This window comes from Colletotrichum truncatum, assembly GCF_014235925.2.
Source record: "Colletotrichum truncatum strain CMES1059 chromosome Unknown Contig_0011, whole genome shotgun sequence".
Taxonomy (NCBI): domain Eukaryota; kingdom Fungi; phylum Ascomycota; class Sordariomycetes; order Glomerellales; family Glomerellaceae; genus Colletotrichum; species Colletotrichum truncatum.
In genome coordinates this window covers 298,679-314,917 of record NW_027222408.1, presented here as the reverse complement: position 1 = coordinate 314,917, position 16,239 = coordinate 298,679, and the positions used below count along the sequence as shown (strand labels likewise).

At 49.4% G+C, this 16,239-nt stretch overlaps 5 protein-coding genes across 5 annotated transcripts; 3 read left to right on the top strand and 2 right to left on the bottom strand.

Moving 5' to 3' along the window:
- Positions 1-1,868: 1,868 nt before the first annotated feature.
- Positions 1,869-4,432, top strand: CTRU02_214429 (secreted glycosidase-like protein 6; the record flags this gene model as incomplete). The annotated part of the gene is made up of 4 exons (XM_070206240.1): positions 1,869-2,523; positions 2,571-3,139; positions 3,177-3,595; positions 3,646-4,432. 4 exons carry the CDS (start codon positions 1,869-1,871, stop codon positions 4,430-4,432), a joined length of 2,430 nt encoding a protein of 809 aa, XP_070060014.1.
- Positions 4,433-6,192: 1,760 nt separating this feature from the next.
- On the top strand, positions 6,193-6,549 carry CTRU02_214428 (uncharacterized protein; the record flags this gene model as incomplete). The annotated part of the gene is made up of 1 exon (XM_036731703.1): positions 6,193-6,549. The coding sequence occupies one exon, from the start codon at positions 6,193-6,195 to the stop codon at positions 6,547-6,549; it is 357 nt and encodes a 118-aa protein (XP_036576475.1).
- Positions 6,550-9,647: 3,098 nt separating this feature from the next.
- Positions 9,648-10,465, bottom strand: CTRU02_214427 (DNA replication complex GINS protein PSF2; the record flags this gene model as incomplete). Its single annotated transcript, XM_070206239.1, has 2 exons — positions 9,648-10,280; positions 10,319-10,465. 2 exons carry the CDS (start codon positions 10,463-10,465, stop codon positions 9,648-9,650), a joined length of 780 nt encoding a protein of 259 aa, XP_070060013.1.
- A 1,961-nt stretch (positions 10,466-12,426) lies between these two features.
- CTRU02_214426 (C6 transcription factor) lies at positions 12,427-14,608 on the top strand (the record flags this gene model as incomplete). Its single annotated transcript, XM_036731706.1, has 3 exons — positions 12,427-13,287; positions 13,366-13,955; positions 14,011-14,608. 3 exons carry the CDS (start codon positions 12,427-12,429, stop codon positions 14,606-14,608), a joined length of 2,049 nt encoding a protein of 682 aa, XP_036576477.1.
- Positions 14,609-14,824: 216 nt separating this feature from the next.
- Positions 14,825-15,972, bottom strand: CTRU02_214425 (nadh-dependent flavin; the record flags this gene model as incomplete). Its single annotated transcript, XM_036731705.2, has 3 exons — positions 14,825-15,418; positions 15,470-15,622; positions 15,673-15,972. The coding sequence occupies 3 exons, from the start codon at positions 15,970-15,972 to the stop codon at positions 14,825-14,827; spliced, it is 1,047 nt and encodes a 348-aa protein (XP_036576478.2).
- Positions 15,973-16,239: the final 267 nt, after the last annotated feature.

The window sequence follows — 16,239 nt, the reverse complement described above, 5'->3', positions numbered from 1 at the left end:
TTTCGAATGAACACGCCAGATACCTCTTGGCTGCTTGAGTTCTGCAGGTTGGCTATTCAGCTTACTCTTGGCGACGCCACTTTCTCGTATTGTATTCTGTGTCCCGGTCTGCTACCATCTAGCCGGGTTTCGCACCATGTGAGACTCTTATCCAAAGAGTAGCCTGAAAGCCTGCACTACGACTTCTGAGTGCATTACAAACATTTAGCATGTTAGCTCAATTATTCCAAGCACCAGCGTAGACGGGGCTTTGCTCATCCGATTGGCTTACAGTTTTCAATAATATTTACGTCTTTTTGGATACAAGCCCTTTCTGCACGTGTACATCCGTCTAAATAGTAGGCGGCATGTGTTGGACAGGCATGGACTGGTGATTCTCAAGAACAGTCTGCTAAGTTGAGACTAGTGTGAGGTTCATGAGACGTATGGTGACAAGTAAAACCAAGGACATGCAGTCGGAATGCTTCGCAGGGTAGTATTGTCGTTTCGTTTCGTGCGCTTTTATTACCACAGTCTTTACACACATCCGCTGTCAGTTTCTATAAACGGAGACTCAACTGAAGCAGGCAAACCAACTGCTCCGCTGATGTACCCCAAAACTACGTAGCAGGTGACCCTTGCTTAGCCCTATAAGCAATTTGGGGAAGGATACCCACAGCTAAACAAACCACTCTTTTGAATTCGAAAAGCTTCATGATACTTTTCCTTTATTTGCTCAATGACTCGCGAAGTTTTGGGTTCCCTACCTACCTCCCGATGCGGCATCCTATCCCAGATTGTGTGAATTTTTGAACTAATTAGAATAGCGGGCGCGATCAGCTGGCGATATCAACTGTACATTGTAATGGAGAAAGGGGAAATTGCTTTGACCCACAAGCTTCAGTGACCAGTGCAGGCGTAGTAAGCTTGGACGCTTGCAACCACTCGCTAGCAAAAATCTGGGTTTCGTCTGCTCAATCCCATCATACCTCATAGAATTGTTCATATTAGTTTAGAATTCTTGACTCGCTCACTCAAATATTATGCAGTTAGCACGAGACATGCATTAAGACATATTTCAGAGCTTGCTTTTCCCTTCGTTATCACGCGTCATGAGGCATCGCAGTACCATTCCCCACGTTCCGATACCAATCGCTTGATGACAACGCCCCATTCCGCTTGTGGCCCTTGTGGAGTGTGACGTAAGATGCGTAGACTAAACGGCCTTAAAGGTATGATGCGCGTGCGGACTGCACGGGAGTATGTATTGCCTCGTGGAGAACGAGACGGTTTGCCGTGAAAGGGGCGTTGTCGGGCAGAAGCCGGCACCGGCGGTGCTCTCCGCAAGATGGATCTGTGGATAAATTCAGTGTTCGCCTTGGTAATTTAACCGCAAACTCAAAATATTCCACATGACTTCTACACAATTAGATGCTGCCATCTTCATTCTTGGTAGATTCACTGTCATTGGAAAATTTATGATAAAAACTAATGTGTACAGACATCATTTGTAGCTTAATCGCCTAGACTGAAGTCAAGAAAGACTCGTCATACCACACAGTCTAGCAAAACAAGCATCCAAAGAACAACGGAGCTGCCAAGAAGAGGGGACGCAACAAAACACTCCCAAAAATTCAACGATATCGGCGTCTTGACCAATCCAAGTATCCTTTCCCGGAGGTTCCACATCATGACTTTCGATATGTGCGGGGAAAGTGGGTATAAACAGCTTCATATTCCAAGGTTGTAGATCAGCAGTACCGAATGCGACATCCGGGGCGACTGTTACCCACCAAGAAACACACAGTTCGACTTCTTTAAAAGGAGCGTCCTGGGCCAAATGAGTTCGCCTTTTGCTACGCCGTAGCGACTAGTCAGTTTTGGAGACTATGAAGGTGCCACGCAACTTCGCCGTCGGCCTCGGCGCCGCTGTAATTGGAACTGCTGCCGTTACAGAAGCCAAAGATTACACGCCATACGTTAAACCTTTTCTTGGTACTGAAGGTCCTACACCCGGATCGTCATACCAAGGCGGCAATGTTTTCCCTGGTGTCACACTGCCTTTTGGTGGTGTCAAGGTCGGCATCGATACCACAAGATGGGACACCAGATATCAAGCCAATGCGGGTTATACCGTCGAAGGCAATGTCACGGCAATTTCAATGTTGCACGTAAGTGGCACTGGAGGTGCTCCTACTTATGGACTGATCCCCCAAATGCCTCTTACGACATTAGAGGGCGTAAACCTTTTGGACAACTTGACGTACATGCAACCGAGGGTTGGCCATGATGTTGCGGAGGTCGGATACTATAAGACTTCACTGGAGAATGGAGTTACAGCTGAGATAAGCGGCAGTATGCACGCTGGAATTCTGAAGTATAACTTTTCAAAAGACGGGGGCCGTCATGTTCTTGTCGACCTCAGCCACTATCTGCCCACTCGCGGAAAGGAATCTCATTGGTATAGCAACGGCTACTTGGAACGAAGCGACGACGGCTCCTCGTACTCTGGATATGGCGTCTATAGGGAAGGCTGGGCGCTCGGTGAGTTTTGGCAGCTCGGGACTGAGCATCAAGGCTAACACGCATAGGGGGTGACTTTAAGGTCTACTTCTGTGGACAATTTGACACCGTCCCAGAGGATGCGGCTCTATTCTCTGGTATCTACACAGACCCGTATTGGCCCAACACTACAGATGTAAAGCCATTTTACAACAACCAAACCTCCATCAGCGGCGGTGTGAACGGTTATCAATACGCCAACCGTATTGGAGGTCTCTTTTCGTTTCCATCGAACACATCTACTCTTACCTCCAAAGTCGGCATCTCATGGATATCAGCTGACAAGGCTTGCCAATTCATTAAAGACGAAATTCCACACTGGGACTTGAATAAGACAGTCTCTGAAGCGAAAGCTGCCTGGAACAATGAGGTACTTTCAAAGATCGATGTGAAGACTGAAAACCAAACGCAGCTGGAGATGTTTTACACTGGCGTTTATCATGCTCATCTGATGCCCTCTGATCGAACGGGCGAGAACCCGCATTGGCAATCAAAGGAGCCATACTATGATGACTTTTACACGCTATGGGATACTTTCAGATGCACGCATGCGCTCGTATCTCTCATTCTCCCGAGCCGTCAAGTTGACATGAGTAAGCATTATTCTCTGGCTTGTTGACGGGTTGCATTGACTGACGGAAATAGTCCGAGCCATGATTGATATCTGGCGACATGAGCGATTCCTGCCGGAGGGCCGAAGCCATAACCACAACGGCCGAGTCCAAGGTGGTTCCAACTCTGACAACATTTTGGCTGACGCCTACGTCAAGAAGCTCGATAAGAACGGGCTTATCAACTGGGCTGATGGATATGCTGCCGTGCGCACTAACGCTGAGTTGCAGCCCTACAACAATTTCGACTTCAACGACCCAACGGGAAGTACCAAGGAAGGCAGAGGTGCTTTGGATGATTGGAAGAAGTATGGTTACGTGACTGTCAACTATGGAAGAAGCGTTAGCAAGACGGTGGAGTATTCATTGAACGACTTTGCCGTGTCACAAATCGCGAAGGGCGAAGCACCAGAGGAGGCCGCAACTTATCTGAACCGATCAACGTAAGACTTCATCCCCCCATGTTTGCAAACCTAGATACTGACAGAGACAGTGGATGGCAAAAGATTTGGCTAAAGGAGGTCACAGCTCTGAACTTCACCGGCTTCCTAGCCCCCCTACAGCCAAATGGGACAGTCCTACCAGGTTATAACCCACTCGAGTGCGGAGAATGCAACTGGAAAGCAATTTCTTACGAGGGTACTCCGTGGGAATACAGTTTCGGCGCACCTCATGATATGTCTACGTTGATTACATTGATGGGCGGCCCTGCCAATTTCGAGAAACGCCTGGACACAAGTTTCATTCACGGCCTGGGTCAGCAAGATCAGGGAAACAACGGCATCGGCAGTATGCTTTTCAACCCCGGGAACGAACCCAGTTTCATGACGCCATTCCTATACAACTACATTGGCCGCAAGCAATGGAAGAGTGTGATGAGGAGCAAGTCCATCCTCGACGAATACTATCACACTGGAGCCGGCGGAATTCCAGGTAACGACGATGCAGGAAGTATGAGCAGCTGGCTCGTGTGGAATATGCTCGGCTTATATCCGGTTGTCACTCAGCCTGTCTATCTCGTCTTGGCCCCAAGGTTCGAGGAGATTAGCATTCGACTGGGTGAGGCTGGCGGCCTCCTGCATGTTACCGCCAGCGGGCTTGAGAAGGGGCCCTATGTTCAGAGCCTGAAGGTGAATGGCAAAGTTTGGGACAAGAGCTGGGTCAGCCATGAGGATCTTCTGGGAGATGATGGCAAAGGAGGCCGGTTGGAGTTTGAAATGGGCGCTGAACCGCAGGAATGGGACTCTGGGGAGTTGCCACCCAGCCCGGGTGCTCTTTGAAATCCGCCAGTCAGCTCATCGTCGTCATTGTTTCTCAACGGTATACCTTACGGCTTGAAGTCGTAATAAGAAGCTTGGATGCCGCATCACCGCTAATTTAGCTGATGCAGCAGCTCTGCAGTTATCATATGAAACAAATAATGGGTGGTCAATGAAATTAGTAAAGATACACAAAGTGGAAATTCATATGAAAATGTGACAATACACAGTCTACCTATGACAATTTGACACACAACTTTCGATTATAGACGTCGGGTTCTAGTCATAAAACTCAGAACAGTGGCTTTTTTTCTTCTTTCCGCCTGTCCAAGCTGCTGCCTATCAGAATGGCCTTTAGCTGTACACCAAAACAAGATCTTCGTAGTTCCCGCTTTTAATTTTGGCAAAAGCAGCGTAAGGATTTACCCGGAAGACAATAACGTTTTCAAGGACTTTGCGACATAACAGGTTAATTAAAGAATTGCATTTTTATTGCAGTACCTTCGTCAGAATGGGTAACTTCAACACCATGTCTTGTTGAGAGGAGTCGGGAAGCTATGGGGTGCCTACAAGTTCAATCCACAAGTCTCTAGAGCAAGTACACGTCAGTCTCATGGTCAAGCCCGACAAAGAAATCCGCTCCTGGCTTCCCGAGGTATAACACCTTAAGCAGCTTTCGCAGTATCTGATTCAGCCAGATAGTTGTGCTAAAATTAACTCAATCTTTGGAAAATGGAGGAGAATTTGCCGGTCTGTCGTTGACTTTTCACTATCAAGCTGCAATCCAATTAATTGTTGCCAGGCCTAGTAAAATCGGTATGATGCGAGAATCCACGACAAGGCGACAATAAAAGCATGAGTTGAGTGGTTGGTTTCAATACCTAATTGGAGACCCATGAACAGCATATTTGACGGTTGGTTGCCTCACCTCACCTCATTTCTTTCCTGTGGACCGACCACACCTGCATTTTAGGCCGAAAGAGTTTTTAGCGTCGTATTTTCTTTTTACTGAAGATGCTACTTTGTACTGCTCTCTGCGGGGGTGAACAACCACCTTGATTAACCAGAATGAAAGAAACATACCTTGGTTCGCTAGGAAAGGATCATTAGACGCTGCCTGCTCATGGATTACATCATTAGCTCGCTCATGAACAAGGACCCTGAAAGCCAAATCGACGTTTTTCAGCCAACGCCCAGCGTCTTGATCACTCCGTATGCCTACCAAATTTGACTGACAGAACCATTAAGCACTCGGACATCCCGGGACCCCTGCCCGATCTGGCTCGGCTTAGCCAGTTCAGATCAGCACAGCAGGGATCCCCTCCTATAGTGACCCTTCCGCATGACCAATAGACCCCGACAGGCATATCAGCACTTTCTAGGCACCGACAATAAGCTCTTCGAGAATGAGATGTGATTGGATACCACTCGAGTTTAAGGGCACGTGGAGAGGGCGGAGCTATCAGATGGCACTATTAATCAACCCCTTGCTGAGGTATTAGGATATGTCGCAAGCCTGAAAGAAGGTGGCACAGCACTGCCAGGCTTACCCCCGATTGAATCACATCAGCTGTTCGCTCTAAAGTGTCGCATACACAAATAGTCCGCTTGGGACAGTTGCACTTCTCCTCATCCATTCCTTTTCTCCCTCCACCGGTCGCATTCAAACAAACACTGTCGTCGAAAGAGCCCCCAAAACAAGAAAATCACTGGTACATCGAACCCGACTCAAACTCTTCCGACCAGCGCAAAGCGCTACCAACTTCACAACCGCTCCAATAATGCGAAACCCATTCAGGATCAAGAAACAACGCCAGACGTGGGAGGGCAGGCCGAGAGGCCTCACACTCGATGATCCCGTCTTCAAGGATTGGGACAAGGAGGACATTCAGATCCAGCCCAAGGAGCGAAAGTCAGATGGAGATATTCAAAGAAAACCAATTAGAAACGACGGCGTAGACGGCACGCGTTACGCAAGCGATGACTCCGGTCATTACTACAACCACAACACAACGCTCGGATACGCATCTATTGCTGGGGTTTTGTCTGGCGATGCAGCGCAAAACACCATGGACAGCAGCTCGGCAGACTGCGGTTCCGCTGGTTCCGCTGGTGGAGATGGATCTGGAGGTCAATGAGGCCGCGCCGAGACAGCACGGATAAACTCCAAATCACCGGGAATGGTTCTTCGCATGGGATCGGCGTATGGCTGGCGGAATTCGAATGGCTTGTGACTTTGAAACGACTAGATTAATCGGGCATGGGATATGTGGGCTGGCGCTTGGAATTTTGCTCTCGTGTAACGGATTGATGACATACCAGGAACGATGGTCGAGAATTAAGGTGGTTGTTTTTTGTTATTAATGGATGCCAAGAAGCTGGACATGGCAATGTCAGTGAAAATATATCGCAAGTCAAGAGTATCAAATACAGTGTTGCAGCAGGTAATGGTGCTTGCCAGTTTGGAGTTTCTTAATCGGTCATATGGTTAGCTTTTGACATAAATTTACCAAGATGTTGGACATATGAAGCCCCAAAGCTTATTGCCTGCCCGTGAAGGCTTCGAGATGCCTCAAAAAGATTCATGCACCAAATCTGCCGTCGACGAATTTCTGCAAGGTTACTCTACCGCTCTGCTCAATATGGCCTGCATTTCCCACAGAGTTCAAGTTTTGTGCCGAACCCGTATGATTTGGATAGCATATTTCTAGGTCAAGGAGGACAGTTTAGTGTTTTCCAACGATGAACCAATGTCATGAGGCTACCGCACCTGTCAAAATAGGTTTCAAAACGTCTTGATGACACAATGAAGTGACTTATACAGCAAGATTGTAAGAATTTTGTACTCTTCATATGCGAACCTTGTTTTCGATATACACAACCCTCGAACTGATGATGTGCTAAGCGGCTTCCCTTTTACATTTCACATGCCCAAGAGTAAGGGAAACGGGAAATCAGGGAGGCAGCCCTGCCACCGTGCGGAATGTCCTTGCGAAGGTCTTGGATCTGTTTGCCTTCCTATCTTCTTGCTAGCTTGTGTAGTGACAATGGATGACTTTTGTGGTGATCTGTGGCTGTTCATAGTCTTTTAAGCTCCTAGTGTCTGAATAATGTCAAGCGTATAGGAGGAGCAGCCTTTTGGGACGGCCCGCTCTTAGGAAAGCATCCACGTCAACCATCACTTTTCCCGGTCTAGCTTCGCATCATCTTCGACCTACTAGCCTCTCTTAAGTACTTTAGTCGTGACATGGCCTGTCAAGTCACAGACTATGTGTGCGCGAGGATTTACACATATTGCATGTAGGTGGCTTGCCCCTGCCCCAAAATGCTCCCATGGCAATGTCGATCGTAATAGCAAAAAATCCGACCTCAGTTTAATTGACACCGCCAGCGACCCGGCCGATATTAACACACCGAAGGTCGAGATGGTATCTCTAAATGATGGGGAAACTACTTCAGGATATAAGAACCCAGGGCCAACACTAAATGATCGTCCATCCTTTGGCATTTTCTGGTCAAGAAATCCACTGTTAGGTATAATCTCTTCACTGTTGCTTGAGGATCGTCGTCAATAAGCTTATTCTGCCTACGCTGCTGGATTCCGAGACACTGACAGTCGAGTTGCGTTACACAAAGTCCAGTTTCTACCCCCATGTACGAGCGGAGAAGCCCGCCATTATCCTTGCACTGTCAAACCACACAACGGTATGGTGGCAGCTCTCATTCGTACACGGTGATTGATGCAATGAAAAGAACCTGCACGACTGTCACTAGGACGTCGGTCCCTAAAGCGCATACGATGGAAAATGAAAAGTCGTCCTGCGAAGCCAAGGCCTGGAGATCAATTTCTAATTCTCAACAGACTCAACGGAGAAGCCCCCTGAGTCTGATTTTTCGTTCCGGATAGTGAATGAAGACACAAGAAGACGCCTACGTGTGGTAGACGGTGGCATACGGATATTACTCCAAGTCCAGTACCGTGAGCGAGAGCTTTAGCTTCCTCGTCCCTGAGGATGGAACCGAGACCAGGCCAAATTGTCTCGCAAGAAGTGTCGTTATAATAGCACTCTTATACATTCACTATTGCCCTCTATAACTGGGCGACTTCACATTCCAGGTAAATGAGCCCGGGATTGGGGGCTACATAAAGTGTCTGGCTGCCATTCTCAATTGGTTTATAGCTCTAAGAAGCCTATTTGCTTTCTTGCTATTGGAATTTCTTACCTTGTTACACACTGTATCATGCTAACAGCGTGGTCAACTTTGAGGTCGAAGTATTTGATGCGGCACATAAGTCTGGGAGGCGTAACGGTATTGCACTGTCTCTCTCACGCAGGCCAGAGACAGGATTCAAATGACATCGTGGGACGACTTGGCTTGATGCAAATTTCCATCCGGGACGCTTGGCATAGGGACGCCTGACCGCGAAATCATCGATAAGCTTGCAAATTGGGAGCACGTCAACAGCCCATCCCTTGAGGCTGGATATGTAGACATGAATAAAAAGTACTAGCATGCACGTTGCAGTCAATGGAAATGGCGGCTTAATGAAAACAGACGAATTCGAACAGTCTTGCTTGTCATGTACAATGACAGAAAATATTGACAGGCAAGGTATGCAGAAGTTAGTTGGTTTAAACACATCTTGACAGAAGCAGAGGCAGTGGGGCAAGTGTTGCATCTTAAGTCAAAGTCCGTCACAAAGAAAGCAGATCAACTAGGAACAGCATAGATTCGCTCCGAAGGCAGTGATTTCGATTGTCGTTTGTCATTAGCAGATGCTAAACACCTAGTGCTGCGCAATACTCAAAGAGCTTGGTCATCATTGATACCAGTGTCAAGCTTGAGCAACGGCCCCGATAACCCAGGTGCTCGCGTGGCCACAAAGGCTCAGTAAACGTTGAGTATGTTACTGTGGTCCGTCCATGGTTTACAGCGTTCTGTTTCATTTCTGTCATCATAGCTTCAACAGATACCGAAACAGATGCTTAGTAGGCGTTGACGGTTGACGTAGGCGGCTTGGAGACTACTCCGAAAACCGGGTATAACCTGTGGGCTCTGCTTTTCTTTTGTTAGCATAATAATACATTAAGTGTTAAAGACGTACATACTCGGGTATCCCACGGCATTGACCGCTCTTTTGTCCCATAATAGGGATAGTGTATGGGCCTCAGTGTTTCCAGCAAAAGCGAGGCGCTGACCCCTTTTTAATTGAGGGGTTGTCCAGCGCGGGGTATCATAGCATATCTTCGTCTTCGTCGTAATCGCCATCACCGCTTCCACGCTCCTCCTCATCTTCACGCCTGGCAGCTTCAGCACTCGCACCAACTTTCCTCACGCCCTCTATGACGCCAAGGAAGAAGCCGCGGCTCTCGGCCAACTCCATTGCACCCACTCCGCGAAGGCTCATAACGCCTTGCACCTCGCTGAGATCTTCCGTACTCTTGCGTAATTTTGCAGATCGTACCTCCTGAAGGTCTCTCAGCAATGACCTAACCTCGGAAGAAGATGGTATATCGTCGTTCGCGTGGGCCAACAGCATCTCGGCGAGCTCGAACCAGTGGTAGGGCAAGGCGCCTGAAGGGGCATCTGCTGTACAGGATGGCAAGAATGGCGCTGAGAGGGTCTGATCGTTGCTTCCGCCATATCTTCTAGCGTTACCTCTGGCGTCAGCGCGTATTGGGGGTGGAGGTGGGGGTGAGAAGGCGTCGGGCTCGATCTTAGTTTCATGGTGGACGATCTGGGCGAGAGAGGTGGGATGGAGCCATGGCGGGGGAACGATGTTGGCTCGACGCTGCTTCTTGAGGAGAATTGCAAGCCATAAAGGTATATTGGCGCGAGCAGGAGGTCGTAGGGCGGGTGTTGCTCCCTGCAGAACATAGGAGCACGTCAGTGAGAAATTCCATCGCGACGCGTCGCGGGAAAGGTGGGGGGTCTCACGCTTAAAAGATCGATGCTTTCTAGCCGCTGACGAGGAACAATTGTGATGAGTTCCATTTCACATAGGAAGGCGACTTCCGCGGGTACAAGACCCGGTGGCAGAGGCAAAGCCATGATGTGTCGCGGGGTAGTGGTCGCGATCCACGGTCTCGATGATGTTAGAGCTTTACCCTAGAATGGCAAGTTTGGCGGCGCGATGCATATGGCGGGGGAGCCCGGAATTGAAATTAACCGGGCCGCCGCCCTGCCAGTGCACTAGGTACTAGAAACACTAAACAGACCTTGCTTACGGGTACGTACCTCTTGTCGGAGCCGGGCTATAATCCCCGATCCATAGAGTTCCCGAAAGCTCCACCCAAAGCCCGTCCTCCTCCTCCCCCCCGGGCCGTCAATGAGGAAAACGGGCGAGAAGCAAGACAAGCTGAAAGAGGGTATGTATAAGGTGCGCAAAATTACCGGCAAGGATCAAGATGGGTGCTAGTCCAAGCGTAGTTGCATCCTCAGCTGGGTCTTGCCCTACCAGGCGAGCTGAGAGCCCTATTTGGAGCGGGCTCGATCACCACCATGTCCGGCTGGACCAGTCCAAGATGGCATGATGCGTTCCAGACCTGAGGTCTAGACTTGGCCAAATTGTGGCAGAAACACGGCGACCTGCAGCATCATGAGCATGAGGGAAATCTCGGGGATTATTTCAAAGTCATAACTGCAGCCATTTGGGTGGCTGCGCCAAGGGAGAATAGTTCGCAGATGGATACGTACGAAAGATCTAAGCTTCCTTTTTCCCTAAGGTAATTAGGGTCCCTCGGGGTCTTTTCTCTGACATTTTTACACTAGGTGGGCTGGGTGAGTGAAGCCACATTGGGGGTGCTTTCCTAAGAGCCAATAAGACGCGGTTATATCGCGCGGTCGTAGCCCCGAGACATTACTTATGTAATCGACCCTTAGATCTCTGTATTACCCTTATCGACCTGGGAAGGGGGATCTCTCATTGACGGTTGTCGTGAGAAAATGCCGATCGCTCCCTTTTCATGATGGTGCATCCTCCACAATTGGAATGCTCCGAACAGCCTCGTTCCACATGGAGTTCTCACACCTGTTGGAGCTCCACTGATCCTCATTCCATAGTTTCTAGAATTAGCGGTCCTGAGAAAGAAATACCACACTCTGAGAGCTTATCACGTTCAGGCTTCTCTGTAGATGTTGTTTTACCATCGCTAGGACACGGATTGCAATAGCAATCTCATACAATCCCATAAAATTGGGAATTGCCCACAGATTGAGACAAGGCAGCAAGCATTTGAAGCATGGATCTTATTAGGCTACGCATATGGTGTGCCTCGGTGGTCACAGCCCAAATATCCGCACCCCCGCCAAACATTGAGCCAACAACTAAGGCCATCGTCCTGCTTTCCATTTTCTCTTGAGGGGAAAGTGACGCAGTCGTCTCCGCCTATTCGGCCGCAGCTACCCTCATTGGGATTTCCGCTTCTGCAGGGAAGTAGGTGGCCCAGACGTGGTATTCCTTCCTTGGGCCACTCCATTGCTGTAGTGGAGTCTTTCAGCTGGCAGTGTCCATCACTCTCCGATACCCTGCCTCATTTCATACACTACGCGTGACGGCCCGACCCCGACTCCAGTCGTCATAGTAGGCAATTCTACCTTTGAAAGGTAGTGACGCACACTTTGGGATCATACTTACCTTGCGGAACTCCATCCAGGCACAGCGCTGTTTCCAACGTGAAGCCTGGCTATCCCACATTGAAGCCGTCATCGAATCCTGCTACGGTACTGCCAGCGATTTGCGATCCCTTTTTTTTTTTTTTTTTCTTTCTTTTTTTGTGCAGTGTTTTCCGGTTAAAGCTCCATTAACCCGAAAGAAAAGTCTGCAAAGGTGCCATAGACAGCTCTAGGGTTTTTGGCGCTGCATTCGCTCCCAAAGACAGTTGCTTTACCACCAAACCCCTCCTCCGCCAACACTTCAGAGCAGAGCCTTGCCAGCTGCCTAGAAGCTTTTGCACGTTACTTACCGAGTGGGTTGTCTGCCTTTGGCTTGTGGCAGAACGTTAATCACAGCCATGTCGACTGGTCAAATCAACTTTAACAAGCCATGCAATTCATGCCGCCGTCGAAAGGTAAAGTGCGACAAGAACCAGCCATGCGCTCCTTGCGTTCGTCATGGCACTGCCGCGACCTGTGCCTATGATGTTTCGAGAGAGTCCTCCTCTCTTCCCGCAAACGAGAGCCAGCAGCAACTCCAGGACCGAGTGGACCGGCTCGAAAGGGTGATTGAGGAAATGAAGACTATGGCCTTACGAGGCGAGCCTCTCAAAATTCCAAACGTTGCTCTCGTGTCGCCAAGTCCAGCAAGCTTAGGCGATGTCTATCTCGAAGACTCTATGGCCGGCGACCCGGGCATGCAGGTTTACGACGAGAACGTGTCCTTCTATCTCGGTCCCAACTACTGGCTTAACCTTCAAGACTACGTCTTTGAACCCCGACATCTGTTCCTCATAGATTCAGACAAAAACGGCAAAAGTCCAGATAGTCCTCCTGACTGGCCAATTGGTCGAAACCCAACACTGCCAGACCTTGCTCACCTGCACCTTCCACCTGAAAAGGAAGACGTGTTAACCGACCTCTTCTTCGCACATGTCGAACCCTTTGTTCGAATATTCCACGAGACTTATTGGCGACAACAAATCAGGGATGCCCGACTCGGCGTCAGTAAAATACCCGTGGATGTAGAAGTAGCAATGTTTGCCGCTCAGACAATGACGGTAGCTGCCATGCCAGCAAGGCTTATAAGAGATAAGATCGGAAAGCCCAAGGATGAGGTCCTACGTCACTTACAGGAGGTTTCGCGGCTGGCACTTGAGCGGGCAGATATTCTGCGTAGCAGAAAGCCTCTTGCTTTCGTTGCGCTGCTGTACCATATTGTTGGTCACTCTTCTGGCTTCATTCTCAAATCACGATTTTCGCATCATAGAAGAACAAGTATCCGCTGACCTATATAGCAAATGAAATTCATCACAGGCAACGGAGAAACTGCCGTCTCTCTGCTTGGCTTGGCTGGCCGTTTCGGAACACGGCTTGGCCTCCATCGCGATCCAAGTAATTACAACTATTCCCCATGGACTTCCAACATGAGACGAAGGATATGGAGCCACTTTGAGTTTATGGATAATCCGGTTTACAATCTGGAAGGTGCCGATTCTGGCCTGCCTTTCATCTCCGATAGCCAGCCCCCGAAAAATGCGAATGAAAGCCAGTGGAATCCAACGCCATTTGCCAAACCTGGCTCTGCGCCCACCGATCAAGATGGAATTACCGACATGTCCTTTGTTTTGGTGCGACACTGTCTGTCAAAAACGATGCAATCCCTCATACGAAGGAGAAATGATGCTAGTCCCGAAGAACTTGGCCGGATCATCGACCACACCGATAGCTTCTTGAAGACGAAGTTTATGAATCATGTGGTCCCCGCAAACCCCGACCATGCTGTTCTTTGCTCGCATTACAGAGTATCGTTAAAAAGCATGAGGCTTCTTGTCCACCAGGTTCATGCTCACTACGTAGTTGGTCCCGACCCTCTGTTTCGGGCTAAGTGAGCTTTAAATACCCAGTCAGTAGTTTTTCATGGGCTAATCTATTGCACATAGGTTCTATCAAGAGTGCGTTGAGATCCTTGAGGAGATCGAACAGGGCGAGGAAATCGCAGTCCAGCATCGCCGGGGATGGATTTACCGATGGCCAACCACACCGTGCTTGATCTCTAATGTCCTCATCGGACTGCGCGACCAACCTAGTCATCCGATTACAGATAGAGCCTGGAGACAGATCAACGTAGCCTTCAGAAGACACAACAACGACGATATCAATATGCGCAAATTTGCCGCGTGGCGAGTCATCGAGGCGCTTTGCGATGAGGCCATGCTCTACCACAAGCAAGTATCTCACGAGGGAGCATGGTACAGTCGCAGACATGATGCATTCGAGTCAAAACACTCTGCAAAGGGCAAGGAACCGGTATCCCTTAAAGATGCCACTGTTCTTGATATCCTAGCAGATGTGGGAGATGTTCAGATGTTTGGCCAGCATAGTACCCCACAAGGAGGCGTTGTCGGTGGTTCTGTTTACTTTGAACATCAGGCTCTTCAGCCCATGAACTATGCTTTGTGGGGTCAGCCAGGCCAGCATCCCGTTCAAACTCAATCGCAATCGCAGGTTCATGCTTCTGACGATCATGGAGAGATGTGAGTATTGACACAGTCTTGTATTTAAGGTTCCATCAGGGAACTAAGCGCATCGCTATCATTACTGTGATATTACGAACCGTACACCAGCACTCCATACCCGATGTCATATACCGACGGCAGAGTCATTACGAAGTAAAATCTCGAGTTTTAGCTCGTTAATGCTTGCTAGGCCTGTGGGTTCTTGTATTTCCAAAGGGCCATCCGTCTACAATTAAGGTCAGTCAAGCTCTAAGATCACACAGTGTCGCAACTTACATTGACTGGGAAGGTAGATGTCAACGCCCAGCTCGTCAGCCCAGGTCCATACCAAGCTGGGATTCTTGAGGAAAGCTCTGCCAACCAGGACAGCATCCGCTTGTCCATCAGCAAGAACTTCGCTGGCTTCTTTTCCGGTTGTGATGCCACCAACCGATCCAACGTAGGTGTTGGTGCCCTCAACAGCCTTCTTTACCGCTTCGGCCAGATATGCCTGGTATTTTGGACCAGCTTCGACCTTCATCCTGGCATCGTTGGCACCAGCAGAGATGTCAAGGAAGTCGGCACCTTTGTCTGCAAGGATCTTTGCTAGCTTGGTAGCTTGGGCAATCTCCCATTGGGGGATTGAAGGGTCATGTTCCAGATAGTCGGTGGCTGCTAGGCGGACCAACACTGGATAATCCTCAGGAACATTGGCACGAGTCAACTCTGTCAGCTCCACAAGAAGGCGGGTGCGGTTCTCGAAGCTGCCGCCGTACTTGTCGGTTCTGTGGTTTGAAGCAGGCGATAAGAATTGGTTGATTAGGTAACCATGGGCAGCGTGGATCTCAACGGTCTGCAAATACTATCAGAATCATGAGTCGGATGAACAGTACTGTCAACTTACATCATAGCCAGCCTTAACGACACGCTTGACAGCCTCAACCCACTTCGTTTTGAATGTCTCAATATCTTCGAGAGTCATCTCCTTGGGCACGTACGTGTCCTTAGTGTACGCCTCTGCAGATGGACCGTAGACAGTCTTGGGCCATCCGCGACCCTGTACGGTGTTAGTAGTGGTTACTGGTAATGCAAAGTTTGGCCTAATACCTTTTCGCTGGCAACCGCCTTGCGGTCAACCCAGGGCGCAATCGTACTAGCCTTGCGACCGGCATGCCCAATCTGTGCACCAATAAAGGTTCCCTGGCTGTGCACAAAGTCAATCACCTCTTTCGCGGCCTCGATATGCGAGTCGCTCCAGAGTCCCAGGTCCTCCGGCGAGATCCGACCTTCAGGCACCACAGACTGCACCTCGGTCAGAACCAATCCCGCGCCGCGGACCGCAAAGCTAGAGAGATGTGTCTTATGCCAGGGGGTCATGTGCCCATCGTCGGCCGAGTACTGGCACATGGGCGACAAAAAGATGCGGTTGTGCAGGGTCAGGCCGCGCAGCTTAAGCGGGGAGAAGAGCGTGCCCTCGGGCTGCGCATCCCTGGCCGTGCCGGCGGCAGGGTTCTGGAAAGGCGTGAAGTACGGAACCTTTTCTCCGGGAGATTTTTTGTTAGTGACGAATGTTCAACAAAAAATTGGACTGTCGATCCGTAGATGGTTGAAAGAACGTACGTTCTTGGCTCCCTCGTTAATCAGGTAGGTCTCGGAAACCTGTAGTGCGCCATC